General features: G+C 45.4%; 1 protein-coding gene across 2 annotated transcripts in view; it reads left to right on the top strand.

Annotated features, from left to right (window-relative positions):
• Positions 1-19726, top strand: part of ELMO2 (engulfment and cell motility 2) — a 132708-nt gene extending 112982 nt beyond the window's left edge. For both annotated transcript variants that reach the window (XM_030211442.1, XM_030211441.1), the window contains exons 15-21: positions 967-1103; positions 2548-2711; positions 8305-8417; positions 8517-8624; positions 9976-10058; positions 13767-13844; positions 18506-19726. In XM_030211442.1, coding sequence (XP_030067302.1) covers positions 967-1103; positions 2548-2711; positions 8305-8417; positions 8517-8624; positions 9976-10058; positions 13767-13844; positions 18506-18706 — 884 coding nt within the window. In that variant the 3' untranslated portion in view covers positions 18707-19726. The remainder of the gene's footprint in view (positions 1-966; positions 1104-2547; positions 2712-8304; positions 8418-8516; positions 8625-9975; positions 10059-13766; positions 13845-18505) is intronic.
• Positions 19727-20681: the final 955 nt, after the last annotated feature.

Below are 20681 nucleotides of genomic sequence, written 5' to 3'. Positions count from 1 at the left end.
CAACAACTTTTTAAGTTTTATATGAAAACTGACCCCCCCCCCCCCCCCCTACCAGCCACTATCTAATTCCACCCCCTCATCCAAACCTCAACCCCCCCCTTCCAAAACTTACTGACAGGAGCAAGTTTTCAAGAAGGGCGCCCATATCACCTCCCACTTAGACAGCGAGCGGGCACGCACCGCCCGGAGTCTCTCCATTTCGCAAATATACCATAACATTTCATTTTTTACATGTGTCCACTAAGCGCACTGGAAATTTTCTGACGCACAGCGCTAACTTGGGCAGTAATCGGCATTGTATGCGCGTGTAGACCATTACCGCCCGGGTAACGTGTGAGACCTTACCACTAGGTCAATGGGTGGCAGTACGGTCTCAGGCCCCAAAATGGATGCGCGCCAATTTTTATTTTGCCACACGTCCAATTTTGGCAAAAAAAAAAAAAGGCCTTTGCAGGTGCACAGAAAAATGGACTTGCGCGTGTCCAATACACGCGTCTACACCAGCGCAGGTCATTTTTCGATGCACCTTAGTAAAAGGACCCCTAGATATTTATTTATTTATAACACAAGTCATAAACCGCACTATTCAAAATTCTAGGCGGAGTACAAAAAACATTCACAATCAAATAAAAACAAAACTAGAAATAAAAAAAATTATAAAAAGAAAACCCAGGACATCAATAAAAAAATAAGTACATACAGTCCCTTAACCAAAGGCCTGAGAAAATAAATTTAGATTTTAGCATTTGAAGGAAGCATTAACTTACCCCAGTTCCCAGTCTTGCATAGATGACCAACCTAGGTAAGAAAAGTAGGAAGATTGTTAGCATAAAAGCATGAATGAAGCAAGAAAGGAAAACAAATGAAGGGAAGCCTCCAGGCCACCAATCCAACTAGATCTCGAAGGAGATCCTTACCGCCTTGGAACGATCATTCACATTTTCATTGTGTCTCTTTTCTCCAAAGCAAATGAGGGACGGAATGATTACCACCCAATGTTCTTCACTCATGACCGTGCTTTTGAGGAATTCTTTTACATCTGCATCCAACTGCTAAATAAAACCTGGAAAGAGATGAGGGCTACAGCAGAGGACTTCAATAAGGTCAGAGTAACACTCTTGTATGTGACAGTAAAGAAGCACCTCCAGCACAAAACTGTAGTAAAATGGCAAATACTTTGGGCCAGATGATATCTCTATGTATAGCTCTTTATCTTTATATGTAGAGAAGCAGATTTAAATAGGCTTACCAGCTTTATGGCTTATTAAAATTTGCTATACCGCCATGGATAACTGGCAGATCTCGGCGGTTCACAACAGGGGCGTAGCTACTATGGGGCCACGGGGGCCTGGGCCCCTGTAGATTTGGCCCTGGACCCCCCTGCTGACGACCCTCTCAACCCCCCCCTCCTGCCGCCAACCCGCCATCGCCGTCTGCTACCTTTGCTGGCGGGGGACCCCAATCCCAGCCAGCCAAAGTCTTCTTCCTTCATTTTGTTTCTGAGTCTGACATCTTGCGTGTACAACGTGCAGGACGTCAGACTCAGAAACAGAATGAAGGAAGAAGAGGACCTCGGCTGGCGGGGGTTGGGGTCCCCCGCCAGCAAAGGTAGGCGACGGCGGGTTGGCGGTGGGCGGGGGGTGCTGGCGGGGGGCGGGATGTCGGCAATGGTGCTGGGGGGGGGGCTAAAATGTGCCCCCTCACCTCAGGTTCTGGACCCCCCTCCCACCGAAGTCTGGCTACGCCCCTGGTTCACAATAATCCAAATAATTAGAAAGGGAAAGGACCTACACGATTGATAGCACAGAGGGTAGGAGGAAGGGGGTGGGCAAGGGGAAAAAGGGGAAGTTCACACAAAGAAGGAAAGTGGGGAGAGGTGGAGGGGTTACATGTGAGGAAGGGAACAGCAGCAATTTAGGAAGCTGTAAAAGCCTGGGCAATCAGTCTGGTCTTTAGGTGAGATTTGAAATTCTTTACATGGTGGATGTGTGTATAGAAAGGGTGGAAAGGGACAGGGTGTAGGGGTGGATATTCAGATGTTATGTGAGTTTTTGCATATTAAGCATAATTGTTATGTATGTTGTGTTAAAAATTTTTTTTTTGAAAAATAAATATATTTTTAAAAGGATGGATGGGTGTAGATGGGAGAACCAGTATGGAGAAGTAAAGTACATTGGATCTCTTGTTAGCAAGAATGGAACCACAAAAGGATCTGGGTATATATTAATCAGTTTGATAGGGAAACTTGAGGCTGTAAAGTAAACAGGATTTGAGAAACCATCTTGGGCCAGACAATGAGATATGTAATGTGTAACCTTTTACATCTGTATTGCTGGGGTTAAATATTCAGATATCCAGGGAAAGGACTCAAATGCAGGGAGACACAGGCCTGACACTCATTTAAGTGTAGAAGCGACACTCCATACAAAGGAATGCTGTCGTATTGGCCCTTGTGCTTGGTTTTACTGTTCTTGGACCTTGTGCCAACTTTCTCTTCTTTCACTCTGTGTAATACCTGTTGCCTGGCTTCCTCTCTTGTTTTGTTAGGTGATGCAGGTTGTCAAGGAGCAGATCACTAGAGCGTTACCCTCCAAACCCAACTCACTGGACCAATTTAAGAGTAAACTTCGCAGCTTAAGTTACTCTGAGATTCTGCGTCTCCGTCAGTCCGAAAGAATGAGCCAGGATGACTTCCAGTCTCCACCCATCGTGTACGTACAGCACAGAGTCGCGGGCGATTTGAATCCCACTTGTCGTATGTCAACGTGGACACGCCATTCTATTACACAGCTAGAGCTGGAACTGGTAGCAACGCTCCAGCACTCTCGCTCAACCAGTGACGCAAATCCTGATGGTGGTAAAGCAAACCCCTGGATCTCTCTTGCTGTCCCTGGAACCATGGGCGTAGTTTGACTGTTTCATTTGGGGGGGGGGCAAAAATGGGGCGGAGCATATTAGCATATTCATTTGCATATAGTAACATAGTAACATAGTAGATGACGGCAGAAAAAGACCTGCACGGTCCATCTAGTCTGCCCACGATAAACTCATATGTGTATACCTTACCTTGATTTGTACCTGTCTTTTTCAGGGCACAGACCGTATAAGTCTGTGCAGCAGTATTTCCCGCCTCCCAACCACCAGTCCCGCCTCCCATCACCGGCTCCGGCACAGACCCCGTATAAGTCTGCCCTCCCCCATCCTAGCCTCTCAACCACCAACCCCTCTTCCCCCCGCCACCCAATTTCAGCTAAGCTTCTGTGGATCCATTCCTTCTGCACAGGATTCCTATTCAAATGAATATGCTAATATGGAGGAAGGAAGGAAGGAAGGGAAAAAGAGCTGGCTTTTTTTGGGAATAACCATAATGAATATGCAAGAGATATCAAGCCAGCTCTTTCACCCTTCTTTCCTCTCTCCCCTGTCCCCTCCATCAATCCCTATTGTCCAACAATTCTTCTCTCTCCCCTGCCCCTCCTGTTTCTTTCCATCCCCTTCTCGTCCCCTCCCCATTCTATCCAGCGTCTCCCTCCCCCTTCAAAGCATCTCCCAAGAACGACAACGTGGATGCAGCAGCACCAGCTCACACAGGTTTGCTTGCTGTGTTTCTACGCCTATGAATTAGAGACTGGTTTTAGCACAACTCAATATATTCATTCAATTTTCTGCAATGCCATAAATTAGGTCATGGTAAAATGATGAAGCAAAGCTTCTATTCTGCACATGGAGTACAGAGATTGAGGAGGATTTTGGTGATTAAATGAAAAGGAAGTCTTACTTTCTTTTTTTTTTCCAGCTCATTTCCACAATTTCATATGCACAGTGTGCAAAAGAAATATCACAGCTGCTGGCACACACCGATCCACCGAATCAATAGTTGCAAATCAAGGGTCTCCCCAAATATGGCTCACTCCACTCCCGAAGCTGCAGCGGCGAACGGGCGGGCGGGAAAGCAGCAAGCAAGCAGCCACGCTGAACTCCGTCCTTCGCTTCCTGAATCCTGCCCTCTCTCTGCGTCCCGCCTTCCTCTGATGTCATTTCCTTTGGAGCGGGTGGGACGCTGAGAGAGGGCAGGATTCAGGAAGCGAAGGACGGAGTTCAGCCCGGCATTCTCTACAACATCACCTTTTTGATGTAATCCTTAATGGTCCTTGTAATGTCTCTTATCAGGCTATCCTTCAGCATGCCTGGTAGCCTTTATCTTGCATAAATCTCATTTTAGTAGCAAAAATCATACTCCCGGCAAGTTATTTAACCACCTTTATGATGTATTTTATACTTTTAAATTTAAGCAAATAATCACAGTTCTACACTTAGAACAGGCAAGACAATTCAATTTATTTATTTATTTATTTGTAGCATTTGTATCCCACATTTTCCCACCAATTTGCAGGCTCAATGTGGCTTACATTTGCCGTAGTGGCGGTTGCCATTTCCGGTTAACAGAATTACAAATGGTATTTCATTAAGGTGCGTACATACAAGGTAAAGAATACTGCATTATGGTATTGCATATAGGTTCCTGAGTAATAGATTAGATTGTAACATATGTTAGGCCATCAATTATAGAGAGATTGTTTTCGACATAAGGATTAAAGTGGTATTGCATTATGCTGCGTACATACATGATAAGAATACGTTATGGTATTACATATAAGTTCCTGAGTGATAGATTGGATTGTAACCTGTGTTAGGTCATCAATTATAGGGAAATCATTTTCGACATTAGGAATTAAAGTGGTAGTTCTTGTTCATTAATAGCAGTGAGGTTAGTCAGTCAAGTGATAATAAACGGAACCATAATAGTATCAGAGTAGTTCACAGCACAGGGCATAAGTTCATCATATATAGTTAACTTTAGTGATCTCGTTACAGCAATAGAAAGGGATTTGTCTCTCTGATCTAAGGTTCCTGTTAGAAAAAAAAAAAGTTTTTAATTTTCCACAAAAGGCCAAGGATTCAGCAAAACCAGTTCTGCAGTGGAAAAGGACCAGGCACTGGTTTCGGACAGATAGAAGGCTTATATTGAAGGAACACAGAAGTGTCTTTTCTCCAAGGACAAGCAGGCCAGTTGTATTCTCACAGCTGGGTGACTTCATATCTTGGATCAGGCTTGTCCGTGGACCAGAATTCCGGCCTGCCAAGTGCTTTCTTTTCTGGCCCTCTGAAGATGGGTGATTCTTGAAACCATGAGACCAACCCACATTTCTGGCACTATTCAGCTCAAGATTGCAGAGAGCCAAATTGCAGCGGGGAAGCAGGAATCCCTTTGTTTCTTCTGCAGCTGAAACCAGGTGAGGGGAAAGAGACTGGGGGGGGGGGGGGGGGGTACATGAGAGAGAGAGAGACTGGGTGAAGGCTGGGGAAGGTATATGAGAGCGAGAGAGACAAGGTGATGATGGGGGGGGGGGGTACATGAGATAGAGGGAAAGACTAGGTGAAGGCTGGGGGGTACACAAGAGAGTGTGAGAGGCCGGGGGTGCATGAAAGAGAGAGGAGAGTGCGACAGAGACTGGATGAATGCTGGTGGTGGATACATTTATTTATTTATTTACGTCAATTTATATACCGTATCTTATTGCAACTGCAAGACAAGAACGGTTTACAGTTTGTAAAATAGAAAAAGAACAATACAACATTACATGTACAGTTTGGACAAACAATGGAACTCCAATCATTATAGGAAAGCACAACAAAACCAAAAATTAGCTACATAAGATAAAAACAGTATAAATCATGATTTAGTATACAAGAAAGCACCGCAAATACAGAATTGAGTACATAATATAAACTACACAAACATAAACGGTACAAATTACATAAGACAGAGTGGGTGAAGGCTGGGAAGGGGTGCTTGAGAGAGAGCAGGACTGGGTGAAGGTTGGGAAAGGGACAGTGCACCAATCGTATTTTGCCACTATTTGAGGAGAAATATAACAGTGCGTGTTTTGACCCTCTGAATGTTATAAAATGTGGCCCCTGATAGAAAAAGGTTGGACAAGACTGCATTAGATTGCCTGTGAGTCTTAGCCTTCGATCTGGAGCTGACCAAAGCCCATAAACAATCCACCCAGCTTTTTTGTTTCTTTTGACCCAAACAGGATGGGGGTAGCCATTGGCAAATGCATGATTTCTAATTTGCTAGCTGATTGCATCTCCTTCACTTATGCCCAGGCCAGGGGCGTAGCCAGACTTCGGCAGGAGGGGGGTCCAGAGCCCGAGGTGAGGGGGCACATTTTAGCCCCCTCCCCTCAGCGCTGCTGACCCCTGCCACCACCACCACCACCAACAACTTTCACCCCCCCCCCCCCACCGACGACCCTCTCGGACCCCCCCCTCGCACCGCCAACTCTCCCCCGCCGTCACATACCTTTGCTGGCGGGGGACCCCAACCCCCGCCAGCCGAGGTCCTCTTCTTCGTTCTGTTGTATGTGCAGGACGTCACTCAGAAACAGAACGAAGGAAGAAGAGGATTTCGGCTGGTGGGGGTTGGGGTCCCCCACCAGCAAAGGTAGGCGATGGCGGGTTGGTGGCGGGAGGGGGGGGTCAAGAGGGTCGTCAGCAGGGGGGTCCAGGGCTAAATCTACGGGGGCCCAGGCCCCCATGGCCCCATGCAGCTACGCCCCTGGCCCAGGCTAGGCTGACTCTAGAGCAGAGGTATTTAACCTCAGTCATTGAGGGCCACAATTCTGTTAGGTTTTCAGGATTTCTCCAATTAATGTGCATAAAAGAGCTGTTTGCACGCATTGCCTCCATTGTATGCAATTAGATATCAAGTATATTCTTTGTGGAAATCCTGAAAACCTGACCTAACAAGAGCCAAGGTTGAACACCCCTGCTCTAAAGGGTCATGTTATGGCTCATAATGTCAGAGCCATGGCTATATCGGTAGCCCACTTGAGGTCAGCCTTCATAGAGAAGATTTGCAAAGCTGCGACACGGTCATCTGTTGACACATTTACATCTCATTACTGCCTTGAGCAGGATACCTGACGTGACAGCTGGTTCGGCTAGGCAGTCCTGAAGAATTTTGTTTGGTATCTAGAATCCAACTCTACCCCCCTAGACTCAGTTTTCTTTGGTTCCAGCCCGCACCTTCACAACTAGTATGTAAGTAGTTGAGGCCTCGATGCTTTGAGTCTCTGTTATCCTAGCGTTGTTGTTTTCAGTGAGCCTGGTAGCTAGGGATTCCCAGCTGTGAGAATACAACTGGCCTGCTTGTCCTCGGAGAAAGTGAATTTATTCTCTTGTAGCAGATATTCTCCGAGGCTAGCAGGCCGAATATTTTACATACCCTACCACCTCCCCTTGGAGTTATAGTCTTTAGGTATTTTACAACTGGGGGACCTGCACTCGTGTGTTGGATGGGAAGACACCAACGCGTGGGATGCTGTTAGAAAATTCTACATTAATCTCTCTAGTCAGCGTCCGCACCAGCCTCCGTTAGATGACGTCACCCAGCTATTTGAATTCTTGGTCTGCTGTCCTTGGAGAACACCTGCTTACAGGTGAGTAACTTCACTTTTCCAGCTGAGTGCATCACTTGAGAAAGAGCTTATTCTTGTAAGACAGACCTCAGATACCTATGGCTGTTTCCATGGGTGGCCCTGAAGACCACTGTGAGAACTTTAATTCTCTGTGAAACAGGCTAGTGGAAGTTTGGCCATGCTTGTAATATTCCTTCCTGTAACAATACATGCTAAGAGTGGAGGAGTGGCCTAGTGGTTAGAGTGGTGGACTTTGGTCCTAGGGAACTGAGTTTGATTCCCACTGCAGGCACAGGCAGCTCCTTGTGACTCTGGGCAAGTCACTTAACCCTCCATTGCCCCAGGTACAACCAAGTACCTGTATATAATATGTAAGCCGCATTGAACCTGCTATGAGTGGGAAAGCGCGGGGTACAAATGTAAGAAAAATAAAAATATTTTGGATGAGTTGAGGCACTTAAATTAGAGATAGCGAGAAGCCTATCAAAATGGAATCTAGTAATTCACAGTGCCTGTTCTGTTATGGTGAACCCTAACATTCCTTGTAACATCTACCTCCCTCCCCCACCAGTGGGCCTGGTGAATCTTGACATTCCTTCTTGTAACATCTACTCCCCCTGCCTCCCCCCCCCCCCCCCCCCCCCCCCCCCCCGTGTGTGCTCGGTATTAGTTTTTCCTGAAGCCCTGACACCTCCTGCAGCGTCTGCTCGCCCATTGATCACTGGCACTCATGGTAATGTCTACTGTTGCATCAATATTCAGGGGGGGTAATGTCTGTAGCCCTACCGATAAGTGTTCTAATATTTCCTGTTTCCAGTGAACTCAGGGAAAAGATCCAGCCAGAGATCATAGAGCTAATCAAGCAACAGCGACTGAACCGACTCTGTGAGGGGACCAGCTTCCGTAAAATAGGAAACCGCAGAAGGCAGGGTAAGTAAATCAAAGGAGTGGCACGCTCATGTGGGTGCCCATCAGGGCAGCTCAGAAATCCATGTGTTGATGTAAATATGTGTGTCTTGCATTTGGCAGAGAGATTCTGGTACTGTCGGTTAGCGCTGAACCACAAGGTTTTACACTACGGAGACCTGGAAGACAACCCCCAGGGGGAGGTGGCTTTTGAATCTCTTCAAGAGAAGAGTAAGTTTCCAAAGCTGCTCTCTCTTTTTTGTTGTTGTTGTTCAGCGTTCCTTTCTGTAACCTGCCATTCCTGTTATCACAGCTGCCTATAATCATTCCTGTCAAGCACCATCCTATATAATAAAACGCACCTCCAACATTCTGAAGCTGACTGCATGGCTGAGGCATTCCTGCTCTCTGTATCCATCTCCTGAATTGACATCACGTACTTCCGGGTTCGTCACAAGCAGAAGTGACCAACCACATGAAGTTTCTCGGCTTCAGAATGTTGGAGGTGCATTCTATTAAATAGGATTGGTCAGTTCCTTGAAGCACAGCCAGAGCTCAGCGTCCTGCACAATAACGCTCAGACACCAGAGAGAGAAGGGGGGGGCCTGACACCAGAGGGGGGGGAGGTATCTCTGTTACACACACTCTCTCTCTCTCACAGGCAATGTCTTTCTCTCTTTCACTCTCACTCACTCTGTCTCACACTGTATCATATTCACTCTCTATGTGTCACACAGTCACTCACACACTCTCATGGTCTCATACGCTCAGTCTCACAGAGAGTCTGTGTCTCACACACACTCTCTCACACACACTGAATCTGTATGAAACACTCTCTCTCTCACACTGTGTCTCACATACGCACTTGCACACACTCTCATTTTCACACACACACACTCTCTCTCTCACACACACACTCGCACCCAGACTCACTCACTCTCTCTCACACACACTCGCATATTCACTCTCTCACACACAGTCACTCTTACATACACTCTCTCAAACATACAGCACTCCGAGGAAAACCTTGCTAGTGCCCGTTTCAAATGTGTCAGAAACGGGCCTTTTTTTTTTACTAGTCTCTCTATATAAAACGCACCGCCAAAGTTACCCAGCAATCCAAGTTAAGTTGTCATGGTCCAGATCAGTTTTCCTCCATGAATGCTTGTCCCGCCCTCGCGTCACAATGTGATGACGTTCAGGGCGGGGCTATGACACTCAACGAATCCCCAGTTCCACTGCCCTCCGACGCTCCACCCCCCCCCGCCCGACAAACAGCGACCTACACAGACCCTCCACCCCCCCCCACAGAGCGCCGTCTGAACAGCTGATTCGCCGCGATAACCACGGAGGGTAAGTCCACCGACAAGGGGAGGGGGATGGTAAGGAAAGCGCCTTGCTAGTGCCCATTTCATTGGCCTCAGAAACTGGCCTTTCTTACTATAATAATTCACAAACTCCTGCTAACATCAGTGTTTTGTTGCTAAGCACACGCTGTCTTCACTACTGCTGTCCATGGACCTCTTGTTCCCTTGTTTTGTGTTTGTAAGACCTTGGAAATCACTATTATTTTTTTCTGCAGTCCCTGTTGCAGACATCAAGGTCGTAGTGACGGGCAAGGACTGCCCTCATATGAAAGAGAAGAGTGCTCTAAAGCAGAATAAGGTGAAAAGAAATTCCTTTGCGCGTTACAGACCATCATTAGTGAACAATTTATCTACACCTCTTAACCTGTCCTTAATAACACCGCTCCATCTGTTTATGAAAGAGTGCTTTCTAGTGAAACTGAGAGCGTTCACATTCATTTTTTTTTTTTAGACTGTTTATCTACACACAGGTTCTTGGTTCATACAGGTGGCAGTGTCTATGGTTGTGTGTGTTATTCCCTCTCCTTTTATAACTTTGGAAATGGCCAGAGGTAAGTCTACACAATTTAGGGGGTGTAGAAAGATTGTGAGGGGCAGGGGCGTAGCCAGACTTCAGAGGGAGGGGGGGGGTCTAGAGCCCGAGGTGAAGGGGCACATTTTAGCCCCCACCGCCACCATCAACCAACTTTGACAACCCCCCCTCCCGCCGATGACCCTCTCGACCCCCTCCCTCCCACCGCCAACCCTCCCCCGTCGCTGTCGTCGCCTACCTTTGCTGGTGGGGGACCCCAATCCCCACCAGCTGAGGTCCTCTTCGTCCTGCGCAAGGCTTCGTTCCGTTTAGGACGTCCTGCACGTCGGACTCAAAGAACAGAACAAAGCCTTGCAGATCAGCTGAGTCTGACGTCCTGCACGTTGTAACGAAGCCTTTGCGGGAAGAAGAGGACCTCGGCTGGCGGGGATTGGGGTCCCCCACCAGCAAAGGTAGCCCACGGCGGCAGGAGGGGGGGTCGAGAGGATCGTCGGCAGGGGGGGTCCAGGGCCAAATCTACGGGGGCCCAGGCCCCCCTGGCCTCATGTAGCTACGCCACTGGTGAGGGGGATACAACTTTTGTAGTTTCTAAAAATAGCAGAAAGTGTTGCAGAAAAGAAATCCACGCAGAGAGAGCGAGCATTTGAATGATGAGGTACCTAAATGTAGGTTCCCATAATATATGCTCCTAACTGAGGCCAGATGTGAGAAAATCCAGATCGAGTGTCCCATTTCCAGATGGCGAGCAATAGAACAAGGCTGTTTCAGAATGTGTTTATTACTAAAACAGGAAGAAACAAATATCCTGGCCAATATCCCAAAGTATTTATGCAGTCAGCATCTGGTCTTGGCTGCATGAAAGCTTTTAAAAAAAACAAAACAAAAAAACCAATTCTGCCAGCAAACAGATCAATTTTGTCCGTGCAGGTCAATATACAACCGAAAGTCTAATTTGAGGAGGTGTTTAGGCCAGGGGCCAAAGGTTTATACGGATGGCGGTGACATTCAGCCACTATCCATGTACCCCCGGATTCTATATAGCACGCCTAGAGATCCTACTACTACTACTTATCATTTCTAAAAGCGCTGCTAGACGTACGCAGCGCTGTACACTAGAACATGAAGAGACAGTCCCTGCTCGACAGAGCTTACAATCTAATTAGGCCAGACAAACAGGACAAATAAGAGATAAGGGAATATTAAAGTGAGGATGATAAAATAAGGGTTCTGAACAAGTGAATAAGGGTTAGGAGTTAAAAGCAGCATCAAAAAGGTGGGCTTTTAGCTTAGATTTGAAGACGGCCAGAGATGGAGCTTGACGTACTGGCTCAGGAAGTCTATTCCAGGCATATGGTGCAGCAAGATAAAAGATCCGCGCTGAAATCCAGGCGGATTCTATAACAACGCACGTAACTTCATTGGCTTAACAAGCAGTAACGAGCACTAATTGGCAATACTTAGAATTTACACACACAACTCGCTAAGCGTGTTCTGTAATGCACTGCGCCTAACTTTTTAACATGTGCAGGCAAAAAGGGGCATGGTTATAGGCAGGGAAATGGGTGTTTCGTGGGCGTTCCAAAATTTACACACATAGTTATAGAATATTGTCCAGTGCGCCTAAATCTATGTGCCGGGATTTACGCTATATTTTAGCGTAAATGGGCGTGCGTAATTTTAGGCACTGGGCTATCAAGTAAGTGTATTCTATATACCGCGTCCAAATCAAGGTGCCACTTATAAATACGCTTAGGCGGAAATGTTTTCCGTGTGGATTTTTTAGGCGCCATATATAGAATTCCCCCCCCCCCCCCCCATAGGGGATAATATTCAGCTGGCAACATTCAGCATTATTTTTTTTAAACGCTGACCGTCACTGCCAAAATTATGCCTAGATATTTAATACCAGGCCATGTCTGTGTGAGAGCATTAAATATATCCAGGTACGGTGCTGCTAGCTGGCACTTAACAGGATAAGTTAAACCAGACAAAGACAGGCCCGCTATTTATGTGGTTCTATGTGACCAGTTAAGGACTGAATATTGGTACTTTAGGTTTAGTCTCTCTGATTCATCAATTAGGTTTAATTACGGAGGAAAACGACTTCAGATGCCCAACATTCTCTGTTGCATTGAACGCCTATGTCCACTAATGACAGGAATGCTTTCCGATGTGGATAGTGCATGAGCCAGGGGCGTATCTGCGTGGGGCCACAGGGGCCTGGGCCCCCGCAGATTTTGCCCCGGACCCCCCTACCGCCGTTAACCCTCCCTCCCTCGCCTACCGCCGTCACCTACCCCGAGGTCCGCTTCCTCCGGCTTTTTAAATATTGCTTCAGCTGGCGGGGGACCCCAACCCCCCGCCAGCCCAGCCGCGATCTTTAACTTTTTCATCCTCGTCGTGCAGCGCGCTGTGAAAGCTGCATGCATCTTTAGTTCCAGTTGGATGGAGTCTGACGTCGCTGCACGACGAGGATGAAAAAGTTAAAGATCGCGGCTGGGCTGGCGGGGGGTTGGGGTCCCCCGCCAGCTGAAGCAATATTTTAAAAAGCCGGAGGAAGTGGACCTCGGGGTAGGTGACGGCGGTAAGCGGGGGAGGGAGGGAGTGTTAACGGCGGTAGGGGGGGTTGACGGCGGAAGGGGGGGCTTATAATGTGCCCCCTCACTCTAGCCCCTGCCCCCCCCTACCGCCGAACCTCAGATACGCCCCTGGCATGAGCTCCTCATCAGTCTAAAAAAACCTCCGAATTTATCAATGTGAATTATGCATTTACTTTACTTATTCTAATGATTATAATTATTATTGTGAAGTACTACTATATCAGCAGTACTTATCTGGGCTTTGGTAACAACTGCGGCTGGGCACGCTCCACAGAAAATTTCTGTTTCGCTGCAAGCTTCTTAAGGAGCGAATTCCATAACCACAGTAAAGCCCTAGAATCATAAATGCATGCAGCATTGAATTAGAGAGTGAGATATGTGACCTGGCAACTTAATCTTATGGGATCTCACTTACCGGCGGCCATTTTTAAAAAGTGCAGTCTTTGAGAAGGAAGACAGGAGAATAATCGGTAAGTGAGATCCCATAAGATTAAGTTGCCAGGTCACATTTTTGCCACTCTGTTTATTTTTGTTCTGAAGATCATACCCCTTTACTGGAAGATATTTTTAGTGAAAAAGAATATATAATGTCACAGGGATAATTTGCTTTACTGTTCGATTATGGAATGACCTTCCTGTGGAATTCTGTTCTATGAGTTTTATTTTCCTTTTTGCAAAGCTTTGAAAACATATTTAAGTCTAGTAAGATATGATGTTATGTTTTAAACTCTTTCCTCTTTATATTTTGTAATCCCTGATGTTGGCATCAGTTTATTTTTGATTTATTCTGTTCTCACCTTGAATCTTGGTTGAGGGAGTTGGCGGGTGATAAGTCTCGTTAACATAACATATACTCATTTGACTGCTTTTTCAGGAAGTGCTGGAATTGGCTTTTTCCATTTTATATGACCCAGATGAGACTTTAAACTTCATTGCACCCAACAAATACGAGGTAATGATTAGGCTTGATTTCAGTGGGCTCTGAATCAAGTACAGTGAAGCTCAATATTTCTGCTGGTGTGTTGATGGCCGACTTCCCTGATGGAAGGGCACTGTATACGTTCCCTTGCTTCAGATATTATTAAAATATTTTCAATACACAATGTGACTTTTTCATCAGTGATGATTGAAGTTGGGCTCTCCAGTGCAGAGTGTGTTTTGACATCATGGTAATTCATAAGGGGCGTTCATGGGTACTAGCTTAGAATACTTGAAAACATATTTTTATTATTAATTTTCTCACGAACAACAAAGTGGAGCCGACCATGAAGTGGGATTGAGGAAGTGACTTTATTGAAGACCAAACACGAATTGTGTTTCAGCAACTAGCCTGCGTTGGGAGTCCTTTAAGAACAAAATAAAGTTTTACAATGCTTAACGTATCGATATTATTCAATCAATAAATCTCAAGTTAAAGCTCTCTCTTGAGCTCGCTTTGACTTGTGATATATTGACTGAATAAGTTCTACATGCTACTGAAAGCGTTGCAAAACTTTTTGTTCTCGAAGGAGCCCTGATACAGGCTACTTGCTGAAACACAATCTGTGTTGGGTCTTCCAGTGAAATCCTTCCTCATTCCCTCTTCATGGCTGGCTCCACTGTGTAGCTCTTCTGATGCTGTGTTGCCCACCCCCTTCTGATTCTGGCTTAATTTTCTCATGGCATCTTCCGAAAATAGTGCGAGTGGACTGCCTTGCTGCAGGTGGAGTACAAACCTGCTTGGTCTTGCAACTTGTGTATGACTACTACTACTACTACTACTATTTAGCATTTCTATAGCGCTACAAGGCATACGCAGCGCTGCACAAACATAGAAGAAAGACAGTCCCTGCTCAAAGAGCTTACAATCTAATAGACAAAAAATAAATAAAGTAAGCAAATCAAATCAATTAATGTGAACGGGAAGGAAGAGAGGAGGGTAGGTGGAGGCGAATGGTTACAAGTGGTTACGAGTCAAAAGCAATGCCAAAGAGGTGGGCTTTCAGTCCAGATTTAAAGGTGGCCAAGGATGGGGCAAGACGTAGGGGCTCAGGAAGTTTATTCCAGGCATAGGGTGCAGCGAGACAGAAGGCGTGAAGTCTGGAGTTGGCCGTAGTGGAGAAGGGAACAGATAAGAAGGATTTATCCATGGAGCGGAGTGCACGGGAAGGGGTGTAGGGAAGGACGAGTGTGGAGAGATACTGGGGAGCAGCAGAGTGAGTACATTTATAGGTTAGTAGAAGAAGTTTGAACAGGATGCGAAAACGGATAGGGAGCCAGTGAAGGGTCTTGAGGAGAGGGGTATGAGCAAGTGGTTCCTTCTCCACCAGCCTTTGCTTTCTCCATATGCATTGTCTGTACCAGTTCTTCTCAACCCAGTCCTCTGAATGCACTCGGCCCGTTTGACTTTTAGGATATGTGCAGTGAATATGCATGAGAGAGATTTGCATGCATTGCTTCCATTATGATTCATAATTTTTATTAATTTTCATTAAACTTAAACAGAAATACACTGTTAAGTAAAATACAGCCACAAATGAAACATTTCATTACATAATCTTCTGACTTTACATATTAAATGGCTTTCTTAGACCCCAGAAACTTAGGGGGTTTAGGAATTAGTGAAGTTTCACTTATTATAAATATTACATTATACAAGAAAATGTGACGCCGTATTTCTCAGTCTACTTTCCATTGTCTCTATCGTTGTTTAGCATCTAGGAACAATTTAAGCTGATCAGGTATATAAAATACATGTTTAATATTATTAAACCTCACAATACATTTGCATTGGGTATGCTAAAAGAACCTCCCAAATCTATTATTCTTGATCTCATCAAAAGAAACTGTTTCCACTTTTGCCTCCATTATATGTACATCTATCCCATGCATATTCATTGTGGATTTTCTGAAAATATGATTGTTTGGGTGTGTGCCAAGGATGGGGTTGACAAGTCCTGTTCTGCACTGATGTTGAAACTTAGTTGTAAGAGAGGTACACAGGATTAGCAACGGACAGGATAACTAAGGTGCGGTGAAAAATGGCCTGTGCTGTTCTAGGCACATGTATTGGACGCGCGTGGATCCATTTTTCAGCGCACCCGCAGAAAAGGCCTTTTTTTTTTTTTTTGAGCAGAAAATGGACATGTGGCAAAATAAAAATTGGTACCTGTCCATTTTGGGCCCGAGGCCTTACCCCCACCCACTTAGTGGTAAGGTCTCGTGCGTTAACCGGGCAGTAATTGTCAGTGCATGTATACTGCCGGTTAGCGCCATGCGGTAGAAAATAAAAAAAATATTTTCTGCCGCGTGTATTGGATGCGCGTAAAAAATGGAATTACCGCCCGGGGCATGCGGTAGCCGGGCAGTAGTTCCAAATTGACGCAGGTTGGACGCTCGTAGGTGCCTACACGCCTTAGTAAAAGGGGCCCCTAAGAGGGAAAGGGAAGACATGAAAATTGATGAAATCTGGTTTCTGTTTGATTAAGGATGATCTCACTATAATAAACTTGGGTTCAAAATAATTTATCTTTTTTTTATATATACACTTTAAAATGCTATAAATATTATAAAGTGTTTTAAATGTGCTCAGACCATACCGTTTACACCCATTATATCCCCCAAGAGGATGGAACCATCATTGCACATACGATGTTCTGCCTCCTAATATTTGTGTATGTACATACAGCTGAGCCCAAGTAGATCTTTATCACCAGTGTGTGCATATATCTATAATAAATATGTATAGGTCATAAACTACTCACATTAAATACTGTTAGGCTTTAGCTCAAACCTTCATAAGTACATAAGTAGTGCCATACTGGGAAAGACCAAAGGTCCATCTAGCCCAGCATCCTGTCACCGACAGTGGCCAATCCAGGTCAAGGGCACCTGGCACGCTCCCCAAACGTAAAAACATTCCAGACAAGTTATACCTAAAAATGCGGAATTTTTCCAAGTCCATTTAATAGCGGTCTATGGACTTGTCCTTTAGGAATCTATCTAACCCCTTTTTAAACTCCGTCAAGCTAACCGCCCGTACCACGTTCTCCGGCAACGAATTCCAGAGTCTAATTACACGTTGGGTGAAGAAAAATTTTCTCCGATTCGTTTTAAATTTACCACACTGTAGCTTCAACTCATGCCCTCTAGTCCTAGTATTTTTGGATAGCGTGAACAGTCGCTTCACATCCACCCGATCCATTCCACTCATTATTTTATACACTTCTATCATATCTCCCCTCAGCCGTCTCTTCTCCAAGCTGAAAAGCCCTAGCCTTCTCAGCCTCTCTTCATAGGAAAGTCGTCCCATCCCCACTATCATTTTCGTCGCCCTTCGCTGTACCTTTTCCAATTCTACTATATCTTTTTTGAGATACGGAGACCAGTACTGAACACAATACTCCAGGTGCGGTCGCACCATGGAGCGATACAACGGCATTATAACATCCGCACACCTGGACTCCATACCCTTCCTAATAACACCCAACATTCTATTCGCTTTCCTAGCCGCAGCAGCACACTGAGCAGAAGGTTTCAGCGTATCATCGACGACGACACCCAGATCCCTTTCTTGATCCGTAACTCCTAACACGGAACCTTGCAAGACGTAGCTATAATTCGGGTTCCTCTTACCCACATGCATCACTTTGCACTTGTCAACATTGAACTTCATCTGCCACTTGCACGCCCATTCTCCCAGTCTCGCAAGGTCCTCCTGTAATCGTTCACATTCCTCCTGCGACTTGACGACCCTGAATAATTTTGTGTCATCGGCGAATTTAATTACCTCACTAGTTATTCCCATCTCTAGGTCATTTATAAATACATTAAAAAGCAACGGACCCAGCACAGACCCCTGCGGGACCCCACTAACTACCCTCCTCCACTGAGAATACTGGCCACGCAATCCTACTCTCTGCTTCCTATCTTTCAACCAGTTCTTAATCCATAATAATACCCTACCTCCGATTCCATGACTCTGCAATTTCTTCAGGAGTCTTTCGTGCGGCACTTTGTCAAACGCCTTCTGAAAATCCAGATATACAATATCAACCGGCTCCCCATTGTCCACATGTTTGCTTACCCCCTCAAAAAAATGCATTAGATTGGTGAGGCAAGACTTCCCTTCACTAAATCCATACATTATGGTGCATTCCATATTACCATGGTAATACTGGTGATAAAGATCTACTTGGGCTCAGCTGTATGTACATACACAAATATTAGGAGGCGGAACATCGTATGTGCAATGATGGTTCCATCCTCTTGGGGGATATAATGGGTGTAAACGGTATGGTCTGAGCACATTTAAAACACTTTATAATATTTATAGCATTTTAAAGTGCATATATAAAAAAAGATAAATTATTTTGAACCCAAGTTTATTATAGTGAGTTTATGGTTTAACTTGGTTTGTTGGATTTGTTCTTCCTGATTTTTTGTAACTGATTAAGGATGATGCCAACCTTCAGCACTGGTGAGAGAAATGGCAGTCATGCTTTCTCATCTTGACCTCCTCCTTGTTCCTGCAGTAATTCTTAAACTGTGTTAGGCAAGGATGGTACCAGGTTTTCCCCCTTCTCTGTTCTCATGCTGTGATACCATTTTTTTTTTTTTTTAAATTATGCCTAGTACTGCATCTGGATCGATGGCCTAAATGCCCTCTTGGGAAAGGAGATGTCCAGCGAGCTGACCAAGAGTGACTTGGATACGCTGCTGAGCATGGAGATGAAACTGCGTCTGCTGGATCTGGAGAACATCCAGATTCCCGAGGCCCCTCCCCCGATCCCCAAGGAGCCCAGCAGCTATGATTTTGTGTATCACTATGGGTGAGTGATTTTGACAGTATTCCGTGGTGGTTGAGCCATCACCAGCTAGTTTCTGATATCCTTGATGGAAGCTGTTTCAACAGGAAAAGACGATCGAAGTCATAAGAGGAACATAAGCGCATCAGTCCGTCGGGAACCATCGGGGGAATGTATTTTTTTTGTTCGACACGTGGAGCACAAGACTAATGGTGACCCATGACACCTTGGCGTGTTTTGTATAACTTAATCCTTCTGAGTTCCAGAGGACTGCCTTTCATGTCCCACCTGACACGCCATCGATCTGAGCACAGAGAGACAATAGTAGCATTTCGTCTGGGTGTGGCCCTCTCGATCCAGCACTGTCCTGTATGGAACAAGCCTTGCAATGAGCTATGAAAAGGACTGCAAAGAACTGGACCTGGAAGGGTCAGAACTTTTAGACTTAAAGTTTACAAGGATGAGAACACGGGGTTACAACAATCCCACTCCATTCTGAGACAGACAATCATTTCATGAAATCAATTCATATGTTATTTTTGAATATAAGACTAATAGTAATGCATTATTTCACAACTATCAGGTCTGAAATTGCTGAAATCCTCAGACATTCTGAATTTCAAGCCTTGATGTCTCTGATTTGATACTGACAATTCCTCATAATCTCTTTTTTTTTTTCATATTTCTTCCTTGCTCTTACGCTTGTTAGAGATTTTTTTTGGTTCATTTTACAAGGAGGAATTTCCTTTTACATAATTGAGATCACACCCCAGACTGATAGAATTTGAGTGTACAGTAGTGACAACTATCAATCTTTTTTTTACTTTACAAACTCATCAGTGTAGGGGGTTTCCGGAGCGTCTGGCCTGCTGGGGTTGTCCTGCTTTTAGTTTCCTAGGGCAGAGGTTTTTTTGCAGTTTCCTGCTAACAGTGCTGATACCGAAATCACGCTCTTTAATCCCGTTGTCCTCCATTAATTCTCTTTGTCCTCCTGCTCACTGGCGTAGCCACAGGTGGGCTTGGGTGGGCCATGGCCCACCCATTTATGGCTCAGGCCCACCCAACAGTAGCACATGTTTAGTGGTAACTGGTGGGAATCCCAGGCTCCGCCAGCTGAAGGCTTCCCCCTGATGGTAACGCAAACGCTACTCTCCATGACACCGGCACCTGCGCGTGCTCAGTTTTCAGTGCATGCCTGCTGCCAAGGTGGAAAGAAGCGTTTTCTCACCAGCTGAGAGAATTTTTTTTTTTGAGGGGTGGGGGTAGAACACTTGGTGCTCACCCAATTCTTGCCTAGGCCCACCCAGAATCTGTTGTCTGGCTACGCCCTGTCCTGCTGCTCCTAGTTTTCTACAGCAGGGTTTAAAATTTCTTCCTGGATGTTTCATTTTTGGTTTTTTTTTTGTAATGGTTAGATTGAGGAATTTATTTCATGGCCTGGAGGAGTGATCCAGTGAGTTGAGAATCGGGGAAGCTAGAGCTCAGTTCTGCATTTCCCACTAATGTTCCTTGATCAAACTGCTTCACCCTCCAATTCCTCAGTTGCAAACTTATATGATACTACTATAAGCCATGTGGGGCAGGGAACGTAGCTGCTGTACCTGAGAGTAACTCACCTTGAGCTCAGGTTTGAAAAGGTAATTAAATCCAAATTACCCTAAGCAGCTAATCAATAGATATGTTGTACATACAATAATAATATTCTTTGTGTTCTTATATTATGCTTGTATATGAAGCGCTTATCAGATATATTGAAACATTATTATTATTATTATCCAGTTGCAGTTGGTAAAAGCACAGTGTAAGCAATTGATTTTTTTATTTTCTTTAAGGAATGTTACGTGACCCCCTCCCCCTTCCCATTAGAATTCTACTTTCAGAGCAGGGGCGTATCTGCGTGGGGCCTCAGGGGCCTGGGCCCCCACAGATTTCGCCCTGGACCCCCCTACCGCTGCCAACCCTCCCCCTCCATTGCTGTCGCCTACCTTCGCTGGCGGGGGACC

This window comes from Microcaecilia unicolor, chromosome 8 (genome assembly GCF_901765095.1).
Source record: "Microcaecilia unicolor chromosome 8, aMicUni1.1, whole genome shotgun sequence".
Classification (NCBI taxonomy): Eukaryota; Metazoa; Chordata; class Amphibia; order Gymnophiona; family Siphonopidae; genus Microcaecilia; species Microcaecilia unicolor.
The sequence above is the reverse complement of the archived record's forward strand: the minus strand, read 5'-3'. Positions and strand labels throughout refer to the sequence as shown.